Source organism: Equus asinus, chromosome 2 (assembly GCF_041296235.1).
Source record: "Equus asinus isolate D_3611 breed Donkey chromosome 2, EquAss-T2T_v2, whole genome shotgun sequence".
In the NCBI taxonomy this organism is placed as follows: domain Eukaryota; kingdom Metazoa; phylum Chordata; class Mammalia; order Perissodactyla; family Equidae; genus Equus; species Equus asinus.
The window spans coordinates 146,621,767-146,638,677 of NC_091791.1; the positions used below are offsets into that span (position 1 = coordinate 146,621,767).

Genomic DNA, 16,911 nt, shown 5'->3' on the forward strand with positions numbered 1-16,911 from the left:
CCTACTTATTATTCATTTGCTCTCCATCACCAACTGGATGAAGCCTAAAGTCCCAGGCAGGATGTCCCAATCTGTTTGTGGTTTGGCCTCTGCCTTTTTCTCTCACTTCATCTTTCACTGCTTGTAAGTTCAGCCAAGCCCAAGTTTTACAGTTCCTCCAATGTCACCTTTGGCTTTGACACTAATAGTTCACTCTTCCTGGAAGTCTCCCCCTTCCCCTGGCCATTGCCTGGTTAAAATTAACTCACCCTTCTAGACTCAGCTTGGGTTGGAATTCTTCCTGGCACCCCTTTGATACAGCCCTTTGACACTCCCATAGCATCTTGTGCAAACAAAAGAGTCACTATTTACCCCAAACTGTGTTTGCTCACACATTCGTGTCCCTCACTAAACTCAGCTGTAGAAGGGCAAGGACAGCATCCTATTCAGGGTTTGGTACTGAATAGCCATCCAACAAATATTTGAGGACCTACTTTATGCCAAATGTTGTAGGTCTAAGGGATATAGCAGTGAACAAAGCAAAGACACTCCTTGCTTTCAAGTGGGAGATGACATAGATAAATAAAGAAATGAACAGATAAATAACCAAGAGAATAGGAGAATGAAAAGTGCTATGCAGAGAATTAAAATAAATCTTGTGATATGAAAGTGACCAGGTGGCTGCTTTCGATTGGGTATGTCAGGGTGTTCCTTCTGGGGAAGTGACATTTAAGCTGATAAGTGAATGCCAACGAGCCAGGTATTCAGAGGGAAGAGGATTCCAGCAGGGAAGGCTACCAGTACAAAGGCCGGAAGAACCAAAGGTGGCCCGTGTGGCATAAAGCAAGCGTGGGAAAGCAGTGAAGACGGGGTCAGAGAAGGCAGGGGCTGTATTACGTAAACTTTGCAGGCCAGCGTAGAGTTTTGATTTTGTTCTAAGTGTGATGGGGAGTGACGTGATCTGATTTATATCTTTAAAAAGATCTCACTAGGACTGCCGTGTGGATTATGGGCTTTTGGGAAGGGAAACAGATCAGACTGGAGGAGAGAGTCGTCGGTGGCCTGGGTAGGGTGGTCGCAGCGATTTTGGAGAAAGTGGACGGATCTGGGATACAGGTGTAAGCGTGGCCAGGACCTCCCGGAGAGCAGATGAAGTCAGGCTCAGAGCACGCAGATTTTTGGCCCGGGCACCTGGGAACTTACTGGGAACAGAGCAGGCAGGCAGGAGGAGGAAGAGGGCCTTGAAAATGTCCCTTCGCCTCTCCCGACTCCGGGGAGAGCTCAGGTCAGGCAGCTGGACAGAGCCACGCCCAGCCCCGCAGCTGGGGGCCCGCCAGCGCCGGGACGCGGAGAGAGCGCGGCGGGCGGCGCGTGCGGACCTGGGGCTCCACGTGCGCGGCGCGGGGGTTTCCGCGGCCTCTGGGCGGGGCCGGAAGAGGAAGTTCGCGCTGCGGCGGTGGCCCCAGCAGCAGCGGCGGCCCCAGCCAACCCCGCCGCCCGCGCCTGTCCGGCCGGCCACGGAGACAGCGCCGCGGCGGGACCCCAGCCTGCCCCCGCCAAGTCTCGCCGCGCCGCGCCGCCGGGCAGCCACCAGTCCGATGGGGCCGCAGCGGCCGCTGCCACTCGGCGCGGCAGCCCTGCTCTGGGGCTTCCTACTCCCGCTGGTAAGGGGGGCGGGCCTCCCTGGGGCGGGGCCGCGCAGGGGCTCCCTTCCCCTTCTGCTTCTCCTCCCCATCCCTCTGACTACTGCCCGGCCTCCCCTCTGCCCGCGCCCGTGCTCTCGTCTCTCTCCCTTTCCTTCCCCTCCCCTTCCCATTACTCTCTTTCCGCCCAGCCCCCTCTGTTTCACTCTTTCCTCCAGGCTTCCTACTCTCCACCCCCATTCCCGTCCTTTGAAGTCCCCGCAGTCCCTACCCCCGAGAAAGCTCTTTTCGAAGCTCCTCCTGCTACCCTGACCTTGATGCTTCTCTCTAGTGTTTCACTGTTCTGGGCATTTTAATTTGACCTCTGAGTTTGACCGTCTAGAGTTTGCTGCAGCTTCTTAACCTCTTTCCTTCTAGGGAAGAAAAGAAATTATACGTAGCCCCAGGGTGTGTAGAGACTCGAGGACTGCGCTTTAGTTTTTGCTGTAATACAGATTCCACCCCCCTCCCCCCCCCCCCCCACGTAGTTCCTGCTTCGCCTTAGGGCTCCTTTGATTCTATTCTGGGCGGGGGCGGGGGGAGGTCGGTAATATTAGTAACTTAAAATGACTTTTAAAAGAATACAGCAAAATGTAATGCCTTTAGTGGTTTTCAGTTCTCTACCTGGTTTAAAGGGGAGGGGAGTCGGTTAAGTAAGTAACAAATATGTGTTCGCAAGTTTGTTTTTGTAATTACAGAAAAGTAATGATGTTTTAAAATTCAACATCGAGCAGCTGAGTTTCAGTGCGTGGTCAGGACGCCAGTGTTTAGTGTTTGTTTCTTGTAAATTTCACTTAGGGAGTTTCAGGTTGGAAATTTTTATGAGCTTTATTTATACAGAATTGATGTGGTGTGTGCCTGTCTAGTACTTTCCATTAAAATGTGTAACTTCTTTGAAAGAGTATATTTTGCATACTCTCCAGTTTAAAGGGTTACTGTTTGTGAGTATATTCAATATGAAAGTGTCTTTAACATTTATTAAGAAACCAAAATCAAAGCCTGAAATGGTTAAGTGCCTTTGATGTATTCGTAACTTTGTTAGGCAAGGTTAGGAACATGAATGAGATAATGTATCTAAAAGTTGCTTCAGTGGGGTGGTGTGTGGGGGATACAATATAAAGAGAATAACAAAATAGTGTTAATCTGAATCTTTGAGGTGGTGTTTACCATGTGATCAGATATGTCTGAAAGATAATTCAGATAGTATGTAAATACACATAATATAACCTAGATATAAAACTTGTCTGATGCTTTTGCAGTCATTTTCATTTGAACCTCTTAAGCTAATTGTAGGAATATGTCTTCTGTGTTACATACCCATTTATTCTTTCTCAACACAAATTCATAGTTCACATAATAGTAATCAGTTGCTCATAAACTCACACTGAAATTCTTAGCAAAAGGTCTGAACCCTCTCACTAGAAAAATGTAATCAGAATTTTCATATAACTTCAAGGGCTTCACAAATCTGAAGGTCATGCCTGTTCTAAATTGTAGCTAGCCTCTCTCCCACATTCTAGATTTTATTCCTTTTGTATTACGTGTATGTATTTTGTTGTATGTCACCATGTTAATATTGGATTCTGTGTTCCTCAGTCCCAGGCTTGTTGTGTGGGCTCAGTAACATTCTTTTGCTCCACAGGTATTTAGTGTGTAACTGTTATATGCCAGGCACTGTGCTGGTGACTGTAGATAAACTGACAAGATCTTTTACCAGTTGTAAAACTCTTTCAGTGCCAACTAGTGTTAGTGATTTTCCATTTCTTGTCGATTTGTCAGTGGGTTTGTTTTCTTCTTGACCCTTCCTCTTTTAATTTCCTGGAATGATCTCTTTCTCATTCCTATTCTTTTCTCAGGAACACAAATTGGTATCCTTTTCCTCAGCAGGAGCTCACTGGATACCTGGTTCCTTTCCTCCAGGACTCTCTGGAGGGTATTTGTTTGTTTGTTTGTTTCCCTTTTTACCATTTTCTCCCTGAAGCCCTTTTTTATTTCTCTTCCCTAATCTTAGAGCTCTAGGTGGCCTCTCTGAATTCATTTTTTTGTTTGTTTGTTTGTTTGTTTATTTTATTTTATTTTTATTTTTTGGTAAGGAAGATTGGCCCTGAGCTAACATCTATGCCAATCTTCCTCTGTTCTGTATGTGGTGTGTTGCCACAGCGTGGCTTGATGAGCACTGTGTAGGTCCGTGCCTGGGATCTGAACCCGTGAACCTCAGGCCACCAAAGCAGAGCAAGCAAACATAACCACTACGCCACCAGGCTGGTCCCTTGGAGTTCCTTTGAATTAATGATGCCAGCTGAATCATTTCATTTCTCCTTTCTGGGATCTTGAAGCTGGCACAGCTGTTCCCTTAGTCATGTAAGAACAAGGCAACATCCTCATCTAGAAGCAGCACATAATCTACAGAAACCACTACCACATCCTCATAGTAGAGGTGGAGGATTTCGAATTAGAAAAGCCCTTCAACATCACGTGACCTACCCTCCTCATCTTGTCCTCTTTACATCAGAGTGACCTCACCATGCATACTGAACTCAAGCTACAGCATGTCTGGTTGTTTTAATGATTTCTAAATGCATTAAACATTTAAGCCTGGAAATTAAAAAATTCTCTCCTGGCCTTGCCTATTCCATTTCTCACTCATCCTTCCCCAGTCCAACCCCCACCCTTACTCCCAACTGTTAGACCTTTGTTTCACCGTGTTATTGGGACCCAGTCAGAGTTCTGTTTCAAAGAGAAATGAGTGAAGTTCAGCCTAGATCTGTTTTCTAAAATTGCTTCAGAGTTCTCTGGAAAATCCTGAGTCTGTCTCACAATGTTTTTCTAAAAGTTCTGCTCGTTTTTCATGGCTTCAAAGAATTTGAAGTGTTATATAGCCACATCTTGAACTTATTACAATGAAGTAATAATCAGGATCCCCAGTAGAAAAATCTCTTGCTGAAATCTGCCTGCCTTTGGTGTACTACAGCAACTCAAAGAATCTTCTCTAGTTTCTTCTGCCCTCTCTCAGCCTCCTGGGTGTGTTCTGCTGCCCAGGCTATCAGAGACGTGCTAAGCTGCTGTGCTGCAGACTGAATTTGTCTCCTTCAAATTCGTATGTTGGAGGCCTAACCCCCAATGTGATGGTATTTGGAGATGGGCCCTTTGGGAGGTAATTAGGTTTAGGTGAGGTCAGAGGGTAGGTCCCTTGTGATGGGATTGGCGCCCTTATAAGAGAAGACACCAGAGAGCTTGCACCCTCTCCTTCTCCCCTCCAACTACCATGTGAAGACACAGTGAAAAGCTGGCTTTCTACAAGCCGGAAGGAAAGCTCTCACCGGAAACCAGTCATGCTGGCACCTTTATCTCAGAATTCTAGTCTCTAGAACTGTGAGAAAATGCATTTCTGTCTAAGGTACTCACTCTATGGTGTTTTGTTATGGCGGCCAAGCTCATTAAGACAGATTCTGGTGCTAGGAGTAGGGTGCTACTGTAACAAATACCGAAACTTGTGGAAGCAGCTTTGTTACTGGCTAATGGGTAGAGGCTAGAAGAGGTTTGAGATGCGTGCTGCCGATATGGATGTGAAGGGCAATTCTGGTGAGGTCTCACACAGAAATGAAGAATATGTTATTGGAAACTGGAAGAGAGGCAGTCTTTGTTATAAAATAGCAGAGAACTTGGCTGAACTGTGTTCTGGTGTTTTGTGGAAGGAAGAATTGTGAGCAATGAAATTAGATATTTAGCTGAGAAGATTTCTAAGCCAAGTGTTGATGGAGCAGCTTGATTTCTCTTGCTTATAGTAAAAGACAAAAGGAGAGAGAGGAATTGAAGAAGGAATTGTTAAGCAAAAAAGGAGCCAGAATTTGATGATTTGGAAAATTCTCAGCCTATTCATGCAAAAAATGAGAAAGCTAGTTCTGAAAAAAAACAGTAAGGGTGTGGCTGAACAACCATTTGATAAACGGCTTTGGGATTATATGAGCAGAAACGCTGCCCAGTTGACCTGGAGGGGACAGAGATGGGGTGAAGTGAAGAAAGGCTGTTGGAGTTCTTGGATTTGACAAGATGGGGTGGTGGAGCTATTTGGCTCCGAACATGCATTATTCTTCAAGAATAGGGAGAAATGACTCCAGAGGCCATTCGGAGATCGCGCAGGGCCACTGCCTCTGCTTCAGCAAGCTTTATGGCCTCTGCTGGGAGCCTTGGGGGTGGAATTTCACAGAGCCAAAGGGGTGGGGCCACCCCACAGAGCCATGGGGGTGACGCTGCCACCCCAATGGGCCTGGAAGGTGGAACACAGAGCTGGAAAGGATTATTCTAGAGCCTTAAGATCTAGTGGAATTTGTCTTGCTAGGTGAGTCATGTCACACCTTTCTTCCTTCTGATTTCTTCCTTCTGGTATGGGAATGTCTATCCTGTCCCGCCTTTATATTTTGGAAGCACGTAACTTGTCTGATTTCACAAGTTCACAGCTGGAGAGAAATTTCGCCTCAGGATGAATGGTATCTTGAGTCTCACCCAGATCTGATCTAGGCGAGACTTTGGACTTGAGGCTTTAGAGTTGATGCTGGAATGAGTTAAGATTTTGGGGGCTGTTGGGATGGAATGAATGTATTTTGCATGTGAGAAGGGGGGAATTCAAGAAAGTCGCATGAATTTGGGGGGCCAGGGGCAGAATGCTTTGGACTGAATTGTGTGCCCTCCAGATTCTTACGTTGAAGCCCTATCGCCCAATGAATGGTGTTTGGAGGTGGGACCCTTGGAGATGATTAGGTTTAGATGAGGTCATCAGAGTGAGCCCTTATGATGGCATTGTTGCCCTGCTCTCTGTCTCTCCCTGCCATGTGAGGACACAGTAAAAAGGCAACCATCTACAAGCCGGCAGGAGAGCCCTTACTGGAAGTCAACCGTCCTGGCACCTTGATCTGGGACTTCTGGGCTCCGGGCTCTAAGGAAACAAATTTGTGTTGTCTAAGCCACCCAGTATATGGTATTTTATTGTGTCGGCCAGAGCTTAGACATGATGGTTTTGTCACACCTCTCCTTTAACTTTCAGATTCTTCACAATTTTTCTTTTACCTTTTCTGCTCTGAGCTGTCCCTGTGGACTCTACATCCCGTCGCCGGCTTTCTGAGTCACTGCTGGCTGTGTTTGCTCCCTCCGAAAAGGCAACACCCACACATACGTCTCCTTTGAAACTCAAAATAATGCTGAGAAGTTTCAGGAGGGTTATGACTTGTCCTAGATCATCTAGAAAGTCATGAAAAAGAGGACCAGAACTCAGGGTTTTCAGACATTTCTAGATATTTTTCCACTAAGTTGTGCAGTAAGGATTTTTTTGTGAATCAAAGATGGATCACAAGACTGATCAGATAAATTTGTGAATTTATTTATTCATAAGAAAAGATTTAAAGATAGAAGTCATGTTTATTATATGTTTGATAAATTTTTTGGTAAAAATACCTGATTGGGTCTGTTTATAAAAATCTAGACCATAAAGTTTCCAGGTGTGGGCCCTTACCCCAAGATACTAAAATTTTTAAAAAATTTGATTGCCTTGAGGCCAGCCCAAGTGATTAAAGTTCTGCACGCTCTGCTTTAGTGGCTCAGGTTCGCGGGTTCAGATCCCGCATGTGGACGTACTCCACTCATCAGCCATGCTGTGGAGGCATCCCACATACAAAGTGGAGGAAGACTGGCACGGATGTTAGCTTAGGGGTAATCATCCTCAAGCAAAGAAAAAGAGGAGGATTGGCAACAGATGTTAGCTCAGGGTGAATCTTCCTCACACGCACAAAAAAATTGATTGCCTTTAGGCCAGAATTTCCAAGCTTTACCATGCCCTGTGGCCTTAAATCAACTCTGATTTGTGCATTTATATTACCTGCCTGGCCTTGTAGGCATTTGAGTTTGAGAATTCTAGTGTAAATCATAAATTCTATAACAGTTGAGATATTAAGTCATAAGGTTACTTAGGGAAAACTAGGAAGAAGGCTGGATCTAGGTAACAAGTAGAATATAAGCCCCGTGAAGGAGAAACCCTACTTGACTCATTCTCTGCTGTCTTCCCCCTTGCATCTCATAGACTGCAGAGTATTAAATCAATGAATGAATGAATGATTACCTTGTCTCCTTCCTACACTCTACTACCTCTTAGCCTGTACATTACATGTCCCCAGGTTCTCCAAGTGCAGGAAATGATCCTGGCTCTACTTTTCCCATGGCCCACAAACTCCTCTGATTCCCCTTAAATCCCTGTTTGATGCGCTAGCTCGCGCTGAGCCACTAATAACGTAATTAAGATTACACTTAATCTGTGGGTCTGGGTCTAGTCACTTTCAGTGCATCATTTCCATAAACCTTGAATACTGGAAGTAAGAGTAGAAACAACGTAGGTTGTCTTGATTATATAACTTATTGGGGAGGTAAGAAGTGTAGGAAATATATAATAGCCAATGATCCAAAAGTTGTTTAGGCCTGACTTTAGAACATGCGTCATTCAGACACTCAACCCCAACTCTGCCTTTCCTATAGAAGCCCCTGTCAACTCTCGTACTGTATTGCTGCTGACTTAAAACTCACATCTGTGTAGAGAAAGATGCTTGTAAAGAAAGGGGTACCTCCTACATTGCTATGATGAAGGGAGTTGGGTAGGTGACTGGTGCTCCTCAGCATAACCATTCAGTGATTACATTGCAATTTTATATCTTCTGGTTTAGGAATATGGACTTTTAAGAATTGCTAGTTCTCATTATAAATAAATTCTGTTTATTAACAAAATTTGCCCCAAAACCCAGCCCTCATATTTGGTGTCTAAAAAATAGAGGAATTGTTTAATTTGTAGATTTTTTGAAGAATGATTGCAAGGGGGTTAATTGGGGAGAGTTACAGTCACATTCACACATTGCCTCTTAAAACTGAAGGATTGAGTGTATCAGGGATTAATAGACAGGCAGTGGAGAGAGGTGGGGAAGGTAGGTCCCAGTGATGCATATACTAAAGAGTTTTGAAGGAACTTATGGGTGAAATGGGGGAACTGCTAGCCAAAACATGAACATTGGCTGTACCAGCAGACTGCAGGTACATTGTGACTCTCACCTCTTGAGAAAATTCCTTGGAGGACCCCAGTAATGTCTAGAAGACTGGTGAGTTGCACTGCTATTCATGATGAAGTCTGTAACTACGTACTCTGCGGACCAACATCAGAGCATCATCTGGGAGCTTGTTAGAAATGCATAATCATGGGTCCCACCTAACAGTTGCTGGATCGGAATCTGCATTTTAACAAGAACCTTAAAGTTCAAGAAGCAGTGATTCATAGTAAAGGGTAAGAAATTGCTGCACAGATTACTGAGATAAATTTTTAGCTAGAGAATTTTAATTCTTTTTTTTTTTTTTTAAAGATTGGCCCTGAGCTAATCTGTTGCCAGTCTTTTTTTTTTTTTTCCTCCTTCTTCTCTCCAAAGCCCTCCAGTACATAGTTGTGTATTCTAGTTATAGGTCCTTCTAGTTCAGCTGTGTGGACGCCATCTCAGCATGGCCTGGTGAGCAGTGCTAGGTCCACACCCAGGATCCAAACCGGGGAAACCCTGGGCCGCGGAATTGGAGTGCGTGAACTTAACCACTCAGCCACAGGGCTGGCCCCGAGAATTGTTATTTTCAAAGGAATATGTGAAGGCTTAAATAGATCCAATGCTGGAAGATACCTTTTGAAGGAGAAAGAAGGGTAGAAGACAGATAAAGCCGGTGAACCAATGTCCAGGACGAATCCTCGGACTCTCCTATTAGCTTAGACAGGAGTAGAACAGGCCTGCTCCCAGTAGGTTAATATTGGGCTGGTGAGTCAGCGTCAGGAGGCTGTTGGAACGGAGGCCAGGAATTCAAATGCCCGTGGTTGGAACTAGCAGGAGATTGGAGTGTAAAGCATGATTTAGGCCTAAGAGACAGGGACGTGGAGCTCAGTGCAAGACTGACTCAGTGTAAGTATGCTAATGAAATAAGGCTCCTTAGACATGTCTCTCTATTTAAGGTCTGACTGGTCTGCGAAAATAGAGAGATAGTACACCAACAAGGATGTGAGTGTAGTATACACCATTACATTGTTCTCTTTTAGACTTTTGGTGATCATTTGATGTTTGTCATGCCAAAAGCTATTTGGAAGGAAAATGATCAAAGGAATAGACAACTATAATATTAAGATAGACTTAAACATCAGTATTCTTTTATTTGGAAAAAAAAGATTATGATTGAAGTCAAGTGATCTGGATAAAGTAAATTAGGAATTGTTCACAAACAACAGGCATCCCCTGAAGTGTTAGTGAGGTAAATTTGAGTCAGAAAAAACAGAAGTACTACTCCACACTCTGAACTAGTACCCTTGCTTTTCTTGTGTGTGAGGATCAAGTAAGATGTGGACTATAAAGGCACAGGGGTGAGATTGGTGATTTGATGACCCTGGAGAATACCTGATTCTTGAGGAACTTGTGTGGAGAAGGATGATTTGGGGCAAGCTGTAAGGAGCAGTTCTCAAAGGGAGAGGAGTTCCATGAAGCTCTGGAGTCTTAGAATTGGGGCTATTTGGAAGAGTATAAGGAAAGGACTTAGAATTTGGGATATTTAGGATGTGGGAGGAACTAATCGGGTATTAGAGGAATTTGAGTGGTAGTAGGAGACCCATGCTGATACTGTGGAAGAGAGGGAGTTGACAGCTAATGCACAGATAGATGGACCGATATTAAAACAGGAGGTGATGCTTGGGCACTGAGAGGTGCTGGGGGAGTCTAGCCACGTGAAAGAACTTGAAGTGATAGCAGAGTGAGAGCTGGTCTGCGTTTGGGAGAGCTCAATTCTAATCCTGGCCCCTGAGACCATTTTGATCATTTTGGACCTATTTGAGCTGTAAAACGAAGGGACTAGATTGTGTGATCTCTAAATCCCTTCGGGCTCTTGGGACTAAGCTTTTTACCGAGAGAATATTTTCATTACCGATTGAAAATCAAAACAGGTATTTTTTAAGGGTTGAGTAAAGTCATAGAAGACCAGACTGCAGTTGATTACACAGGAAAATGCAGGTGTTTTGGAGCATGTCTCTAATTTGGAAGATGTAAAAAGAAGGCATCCTGTCCTTCCACCATAGGATCTTTGTCAGAAGATCTAATACTGGCAAGGGTGGACCACAGGTCTCACCTACTTTGGTACTTGTCTTGTTTGAAGGAACACTGAGATTCAAGCCTTCTCTATGCTTTCAAGTTTTTTTGACCCACAGTGATGGGGTTTCCACTAGTCTGTTCTCTCCCAGCCTTGCTACTCAAGATGTGGTCCATAGCCCAGCAGCATCAGCGTCACCTGGGGGTTTGTTGGAAATGCAGAATCTCACACTCCACCCAGACCTACTGAATCAAGATCTGCCTTTTCCTCTGATCACTGAGTGATTTGTATGCACATTGCATCTTGAGGAGCACTGCTGCTATAGCCATGGTTCGCAAACTTTGACAAGCATCAGAAACTCCAGAAGGGCTTGTTAAAAATAAACTGCCCAGGGTTTCCAATTCAGTCTCCAACAGGGCCCAAGAATTTGCATTTCTAATGCCCTGAGAACTACTAAAGCTTTTACTAGAGACTAGCTTTAATCACATTCTGTTTGTGATTATCTATTTCAGGTGTGTTTTTAATTGTCCCAGTAAGACTATACTTTCTTGTTTAGTGTTTCTTTGGTGAGGGGGGGCAGCTTTATTGAGATATAATTCACATACTATACAATTCGCTCATTTAGAGTGTACAATTCAGTGGCTTTTAGTAATATAGACAGATACGTGCAACCATTACCACAATTTTAAAACATTTATATCACCTCAAAAAAACCAAATAAATGGAGCAGAGAGGATTTTTAGAGCAGTGAAACTATTCTCTATTCCGTATGATACTATAATGGTGGATACACGTTGTTATACATTTGCCAAAACCTATAGAATGTACAAGACGAAGAGTGAACCCTAAATGTAAACTGGACTTTGGGTGGTAATGATGTGTCAGTGTAGCTTCATTGATTGTAGCAAATGTGCTCTTCTAGAGCAGATGTTGATAATGGGGGAGGCTGTGTATGTGTGTGTTAAGGGGGTATGTAGGAACTCTGTACCTCCTGCTCAGTTTTGATGTGACTCTACAGCTGATCTAAAAAATAATATATATTAAAAAAAAAAGGAGGGGCCGGCCCTGTGGCCAAGTGGTTAAGTTCGCACACTCTGCTTCGGCGGCCCAGGGTTTCGCTGGTTCGGATCCTGGGCACAGACGTGGCACCGCTCATCAGGCCACGTTGAGGCGGCGTCCCACATGCCACAACTAGAGGGACCCACAACTAAAATATACAGCTGTGTACTGGGGGGATTCGGGGAGAAAGCAGGAAAAAAAAAAAACAGAGGAAGCTCTGTACTCTGTAGCTATCACCCCCTATCCCCACATCCCACCAAACTCTAAGCACCCACTAATCATCTTGTATTCTGCATGGTACAAGTACTTGGCAAGGTGCTAGATGTATAATTAGTAATAATAGTTATGGGCCAGCCCCAATGGCCTAGTGGTTAAAGTTTGGTGCGCTCCACTTCAGTGGCCCAGGTTCAGTTCCCAGGTTTGGAACCACACCACTCGTCTGTCAGTGGCCATGCTGTGGCAGCAGCTCACATAAAAAACTCAGGGCAATTCTTCCCCAGCAATAATAATAATAATAGTTACCATTTATTAAGAGCTCAATATGTACAAACAATTGCATCATCTAACTCAATCTTCATGACAACTCCGTGAGATCTGGACACTTAATTGTCATCTCAAAGCTGAGGACGTTGAAGCTTAAGACAGGTTAAATGACTTGTAACATAGCTAGTAAGTGGTAAAACTGCCATTCTATCCCAGGTCTCTAATTCCAAAGCTCATGATACCTATTGTTAATAAACTGACTTTTTGAAGCTACACAATCTCTTTGAGAAATTTTACTGAGATATTTTTAAATGTGGTGGAAGAGCTGAAGCTGTTTAGGTATGTTAGCTTGCTCATGAGATGTGCTGCATGTCCCACGTTCAATACTAACTATTCTACAATTAGGTGTGGTTATACTTTCCTCTTTTATACTGGTCTTCTACTCAAGTTTGTGTTTTGCCTTAGTAATTCCCATATCAATGAGTTTTTACATTTGTCAATGATGAATTTTCTACAATTGTGGGAAAGATTATAATCCCTTTATAGAAATAAATCTGACTCATATTTGGACATCTTTGTACTTCCTTGGAAATTTAAGCTTATTTTTAATCTCTTAGTTTTTGTAATTATAAAAGTATACAGAATATTATACAGTTGTGTACAAGAAGGTAGTGTGTATGTATCAATATGGAAAATCTAATCTGTAAAAAATGTAAATTTTAGAAAAGCTACAGAGCAGTATATATAGTATGATCCCATATGTGTAAAACAGTACGTGTATTTGAATATATATATATATATATAATATTCATAGATAGTGTCTGGAAAGATAGAAAAGAAACCCCTAAGAGTGTGACTGAGAGCCAGGAGGAGAGGAGAGGACTCTATACCTTCTGTTTTGTTTGAATGTTTTTTCCTTTTTCAGGTTTCTCTCTCCAATCTTTTCACACCATCACTTTTGCCTTTGTTTTCCTCTCACACCTTCTTTTTTTTTAGTAGCTGGTGTCTCTCTCCACATGCTTCTTCAGGCTCGAATAAATGCACAGATACACATAAGGAGCTTTGGGGGGAGGGGTCATTATTTTTATAAAATTAGCATAAAACTCTAAATATCTCTCAGGAACTTGCTTTTCTCACTATGGACATCTGTTTCTATGGGTAGATCTAGTTCTTTCTTTTTAACAGCTGTGAACTGTGCATACCATAATGTTATGGGCTCCTTATTGGTGGAAGTTGGGTTTTTTGGGTTTTGGGGTTTTTTTTTGCTATAACAAATCATATTTCAGAGAACATCTTTATACATTTATCTTTGTGCATTTATGAAATGCATCTGTAGGCTATGAATCAGTAGATTCTGTGTATTAAAATTTTTGGTTGATACTGCCAGTTGTCTCTTACAAAGGTTATCCCACTTGAGCAGCAGTGTGCTCAGTCAGAACCCAAATCCTAATCTAAATAACGTTCCTCTCCAAAAGGAGCTTAGTAGAATGGCTGGTTCCAGATCTGTGGCACATAAAGGATAGTCAGCCTAGGACGTCTTGTGCCAAAAAAACAAGAAAGTCCTCAAAGGCTAATGGAGTCAGCTGGAAGAGGGTCTGCTGGCCAAATTTGGGACAATTTGAACATCAGACAAATAGTTGTCATTAAACTACTCTGAATTTTAAAAAGTCAATGAGTCTCCAGTGATACTAAATCAATGGTGGTAGAGGGAGAGAGTAAAGCTCTTTTCTGAAGAAGAATACTAGTTAATAAAAGTAGCAGGAATGGCAGTATTAAAAAACGTTTACCATTTTGCAACTCCCAATGTAATGTATAAAATTAGATTCAGGCATGGATCATCATAGAGGCTGAAACAGTAGGTGAGAGGTTTTTGTTCACATGGTGCTACAGATTACTTACTTGCCAATCACAAAGGAAAAATATATATATAACGTTACACTGGAGAAAGCCTGCAGCTACTACGTTAACCAAATAATTGAACTCAGCATCTCTGATGGTGGGACATCCTGACATCATGTGCCATTTTGTTGGATGCAATAAGAAATAGCCAATTCACTTACAAAGTATTCTTTTCAAAAATGTTTGCCCTAAACCTAATCAACCCTCGTGATTATCTGCAGGATTACCTTCTGTAGTTAGGATTGTAGATGATTCTACTCTATGTCCTTAGGTAGGTTATGTTAGTAAGTTCTCTGAGGCTCAGTGCCCTCATTTGTAAAGCAGTGATATTGAATCAGATAAATGTCTGAAAATAACCTAAGTATACTTTGTTTATAAACTAAAAATAGTTGGGTGTGTAGTAAGAATTTAACATATTCGTTCACCTCTGCTGTGAGAATCCATTCATGGACACCAAGTATATAGCTGAATGAAAACTACATTTCTTTTCCCACAAATAATTTGCTTATCTAATTATTCTGTGTAATTTGATGGCATGTTTTATGAATTCCCTATACTTGCTTAGATCCGTAAGCTAATGAAGGCCCAGGTGTGCCAGAGAGCCTTCTAAACCCAAATGTTAGGGGGAAGTTTTATGTAGGAGGGCATTCTATATTTTTTAGAAATTTTGATTGACTCCCATGAAATTACCAGTTTTGTAGATCAAAAATAGTCAAATATCCGCAATTTCATGTGGCTCGACCTAATGCATGTTCCAGTGATAGAGGCTTAGAACATCGTCTTTATTTGCCAAGCGATCTTTTTTCTCCCTTGTGTTTTAGAGGAAGATTTGCTCAGAGGAGGAGAGAGGAAGGATCTGCATTGCCCCAGATGGGAAGGGAATTGTGATGTGGAGTGGTATTCTGATTATCTCAGGATGTTTCATTTCATACTCTCCACTCCCACCCCCATGTACAGTTGTCATTCTTTTCAATCACTTCTTACCTCTTGTCTCTCTTTTCTTTCCAGGTAGTGGGAAATGAGGCAAAAGGAAAGAACATTTTCCTAGCTCTTTTTCCTCACTTTAAATTCTGGATTGGTCTTTTTTGAGTAGGCACTTGCAGAATCTTGAGAACTTGAGAGTTCCAGTTTCTCTGGTTTTCTTCCCAAGATAGCACTTGGAAATAATAATGTACCTTTTTGTTTTATCCTAATTACTCGTAGAATATGGCAGGTAAGACAGGTTGAGAGATTTCAAGCGCATTTTCTTTTATAGACCATAAACAGTGAAGCAATAACTCCCAAGAGATTGGGAAGGAAAGTTTCAGGCTGTGAAGGGAGTAGTGAAGTTATCACATCATAGCAAGAATCCTCCCTGGATTGTGGCCCTTAGAACAAGAGCCACAGTGGTATCTCCAGAGGAAAGTGTCTTATCTTCCTTAAAGAATGTGTTCTGGGCAAATGTGGATAGTTCAGTATTTCTTCAAACAAGAAGCCGTAAATTCATTAGAAGACCTTCCCTCTTCAGGAAATGTGGTCAAACCTGTATATAAATAACTTTATTAAAATTCTGAGTTGTTGACAAGCCAAACTATTTCCAATGTGAAAATTATTGTTCATGTCCTAGACAGCTGCTCAGGAAGCAATCCTGCATGCATCTGGAAATGGCACGCCTCCATCCTCTAAGGACTACTGCATGCTCTATAACCCTCGTTGGACGGCTCTTCCAAGTACCCTGGAAAATGCAGTAAGTAAATCCCAGTTACTGTTTATCTGTAAGCATAAAAACAGTGAAAGGTGAGAATGAGTGATTGTTATGTTTTAGTGTGTAAACTAGTTGTATTATGTGATGGTTAATAAATAATAATAATTTTATTGCTTTTGCTGAAGTATTTTTCTCCCAGTGGAAAAAACAAGCCAGGGAATTTTAAAATATTTACCTCAAAGCCTAATAGTCATAAAAAATGTCTAATTTAAAAAACCCTTGTATTACACCAGTATTGATACTTCACCACTGAATGGATTTAGGGTGAAATATGATATTTATCATGTTAAAGACATTTCTTCTTTTCAGACTTCCGTTAGTTTGATGAATCTGACTACCACACCACTGTGCAACCTTTCTGATATTCCTCCTGATGGAATAAAGAACAAAGCAGTTGTGGTACAATGGGGAACCTGCCATTTTCTTGAAAAAGCCAGAATTGCACAGACAGGAGGTGCTGAAGCGTTGTTGGTTGCCAATAAGAGCATCCTAGTAAGTTATAAAGCTATCATAGCTTCTTTTGAGCTCGTGATATCAAATGACACAGGAATTGAACTGTCTTGTTTGTGTGTAGCTTAAGGGCTGAGTTTTGAATAATCTGATGGTAGAATTCTTTTAAAATAAACATTCTGGTTATGAGAGGTATTTAATTGGGAAATTTTGTAGTTTCTTTTCTGTTCCTAAAGTAGACGAGACTTTATTAGGAACAAATGTATACATGTATGTGTGTGTGTTATTCACACATTAACGATGCACCTCTGTATCGTGTATTTTATATATATATATGTCTCAGTTTAAGTTTATGCTAAAAGGATTCCAGTTGGAGAACTCTTACTATAATATTAAGAAAGAACACATGAAACTTTGTTTTGTAACTAAAAAAAGAGATGATATTTATATTTAATGGAATGATCTGTTTTATTCTGTAAACAT

The 16,911-nt window shown here is 42.1% G+C and overlaps 1 protein-coding gene across 1 annotated transcript in view; it reads left to right on the forward strand.

Annotated features, from left to right (window-relative positions):
• The first annotated feature begins 1,083 nt into the window (after positions 1–1,083).
• The window catches only part of SPPL2A (signal peptide peptidase like 2A), a 46,539-nt gene continuing 30,711 nt past the window's right edge, over positions 1,084–16,911 (forward strand). The window contains exons 1-3 of the mRNA XM_014852430.3: positions 1,084–1,643; positions 15,841–15,960; positions 16,288–16,470. Of these exons, the coding sequence (XP_014707916.3) occupies positions 1,227–1,643; positions 15,841–15,960; positions 16,288–16,470 (720 nt within the window). The 5' untranslated portion in view covers positions 1,084–1,226. The remainder of the gene's footprint in view (positions 1,644–15,840; positions 15,961–16,287; positions 16,471–16,911) is intronic.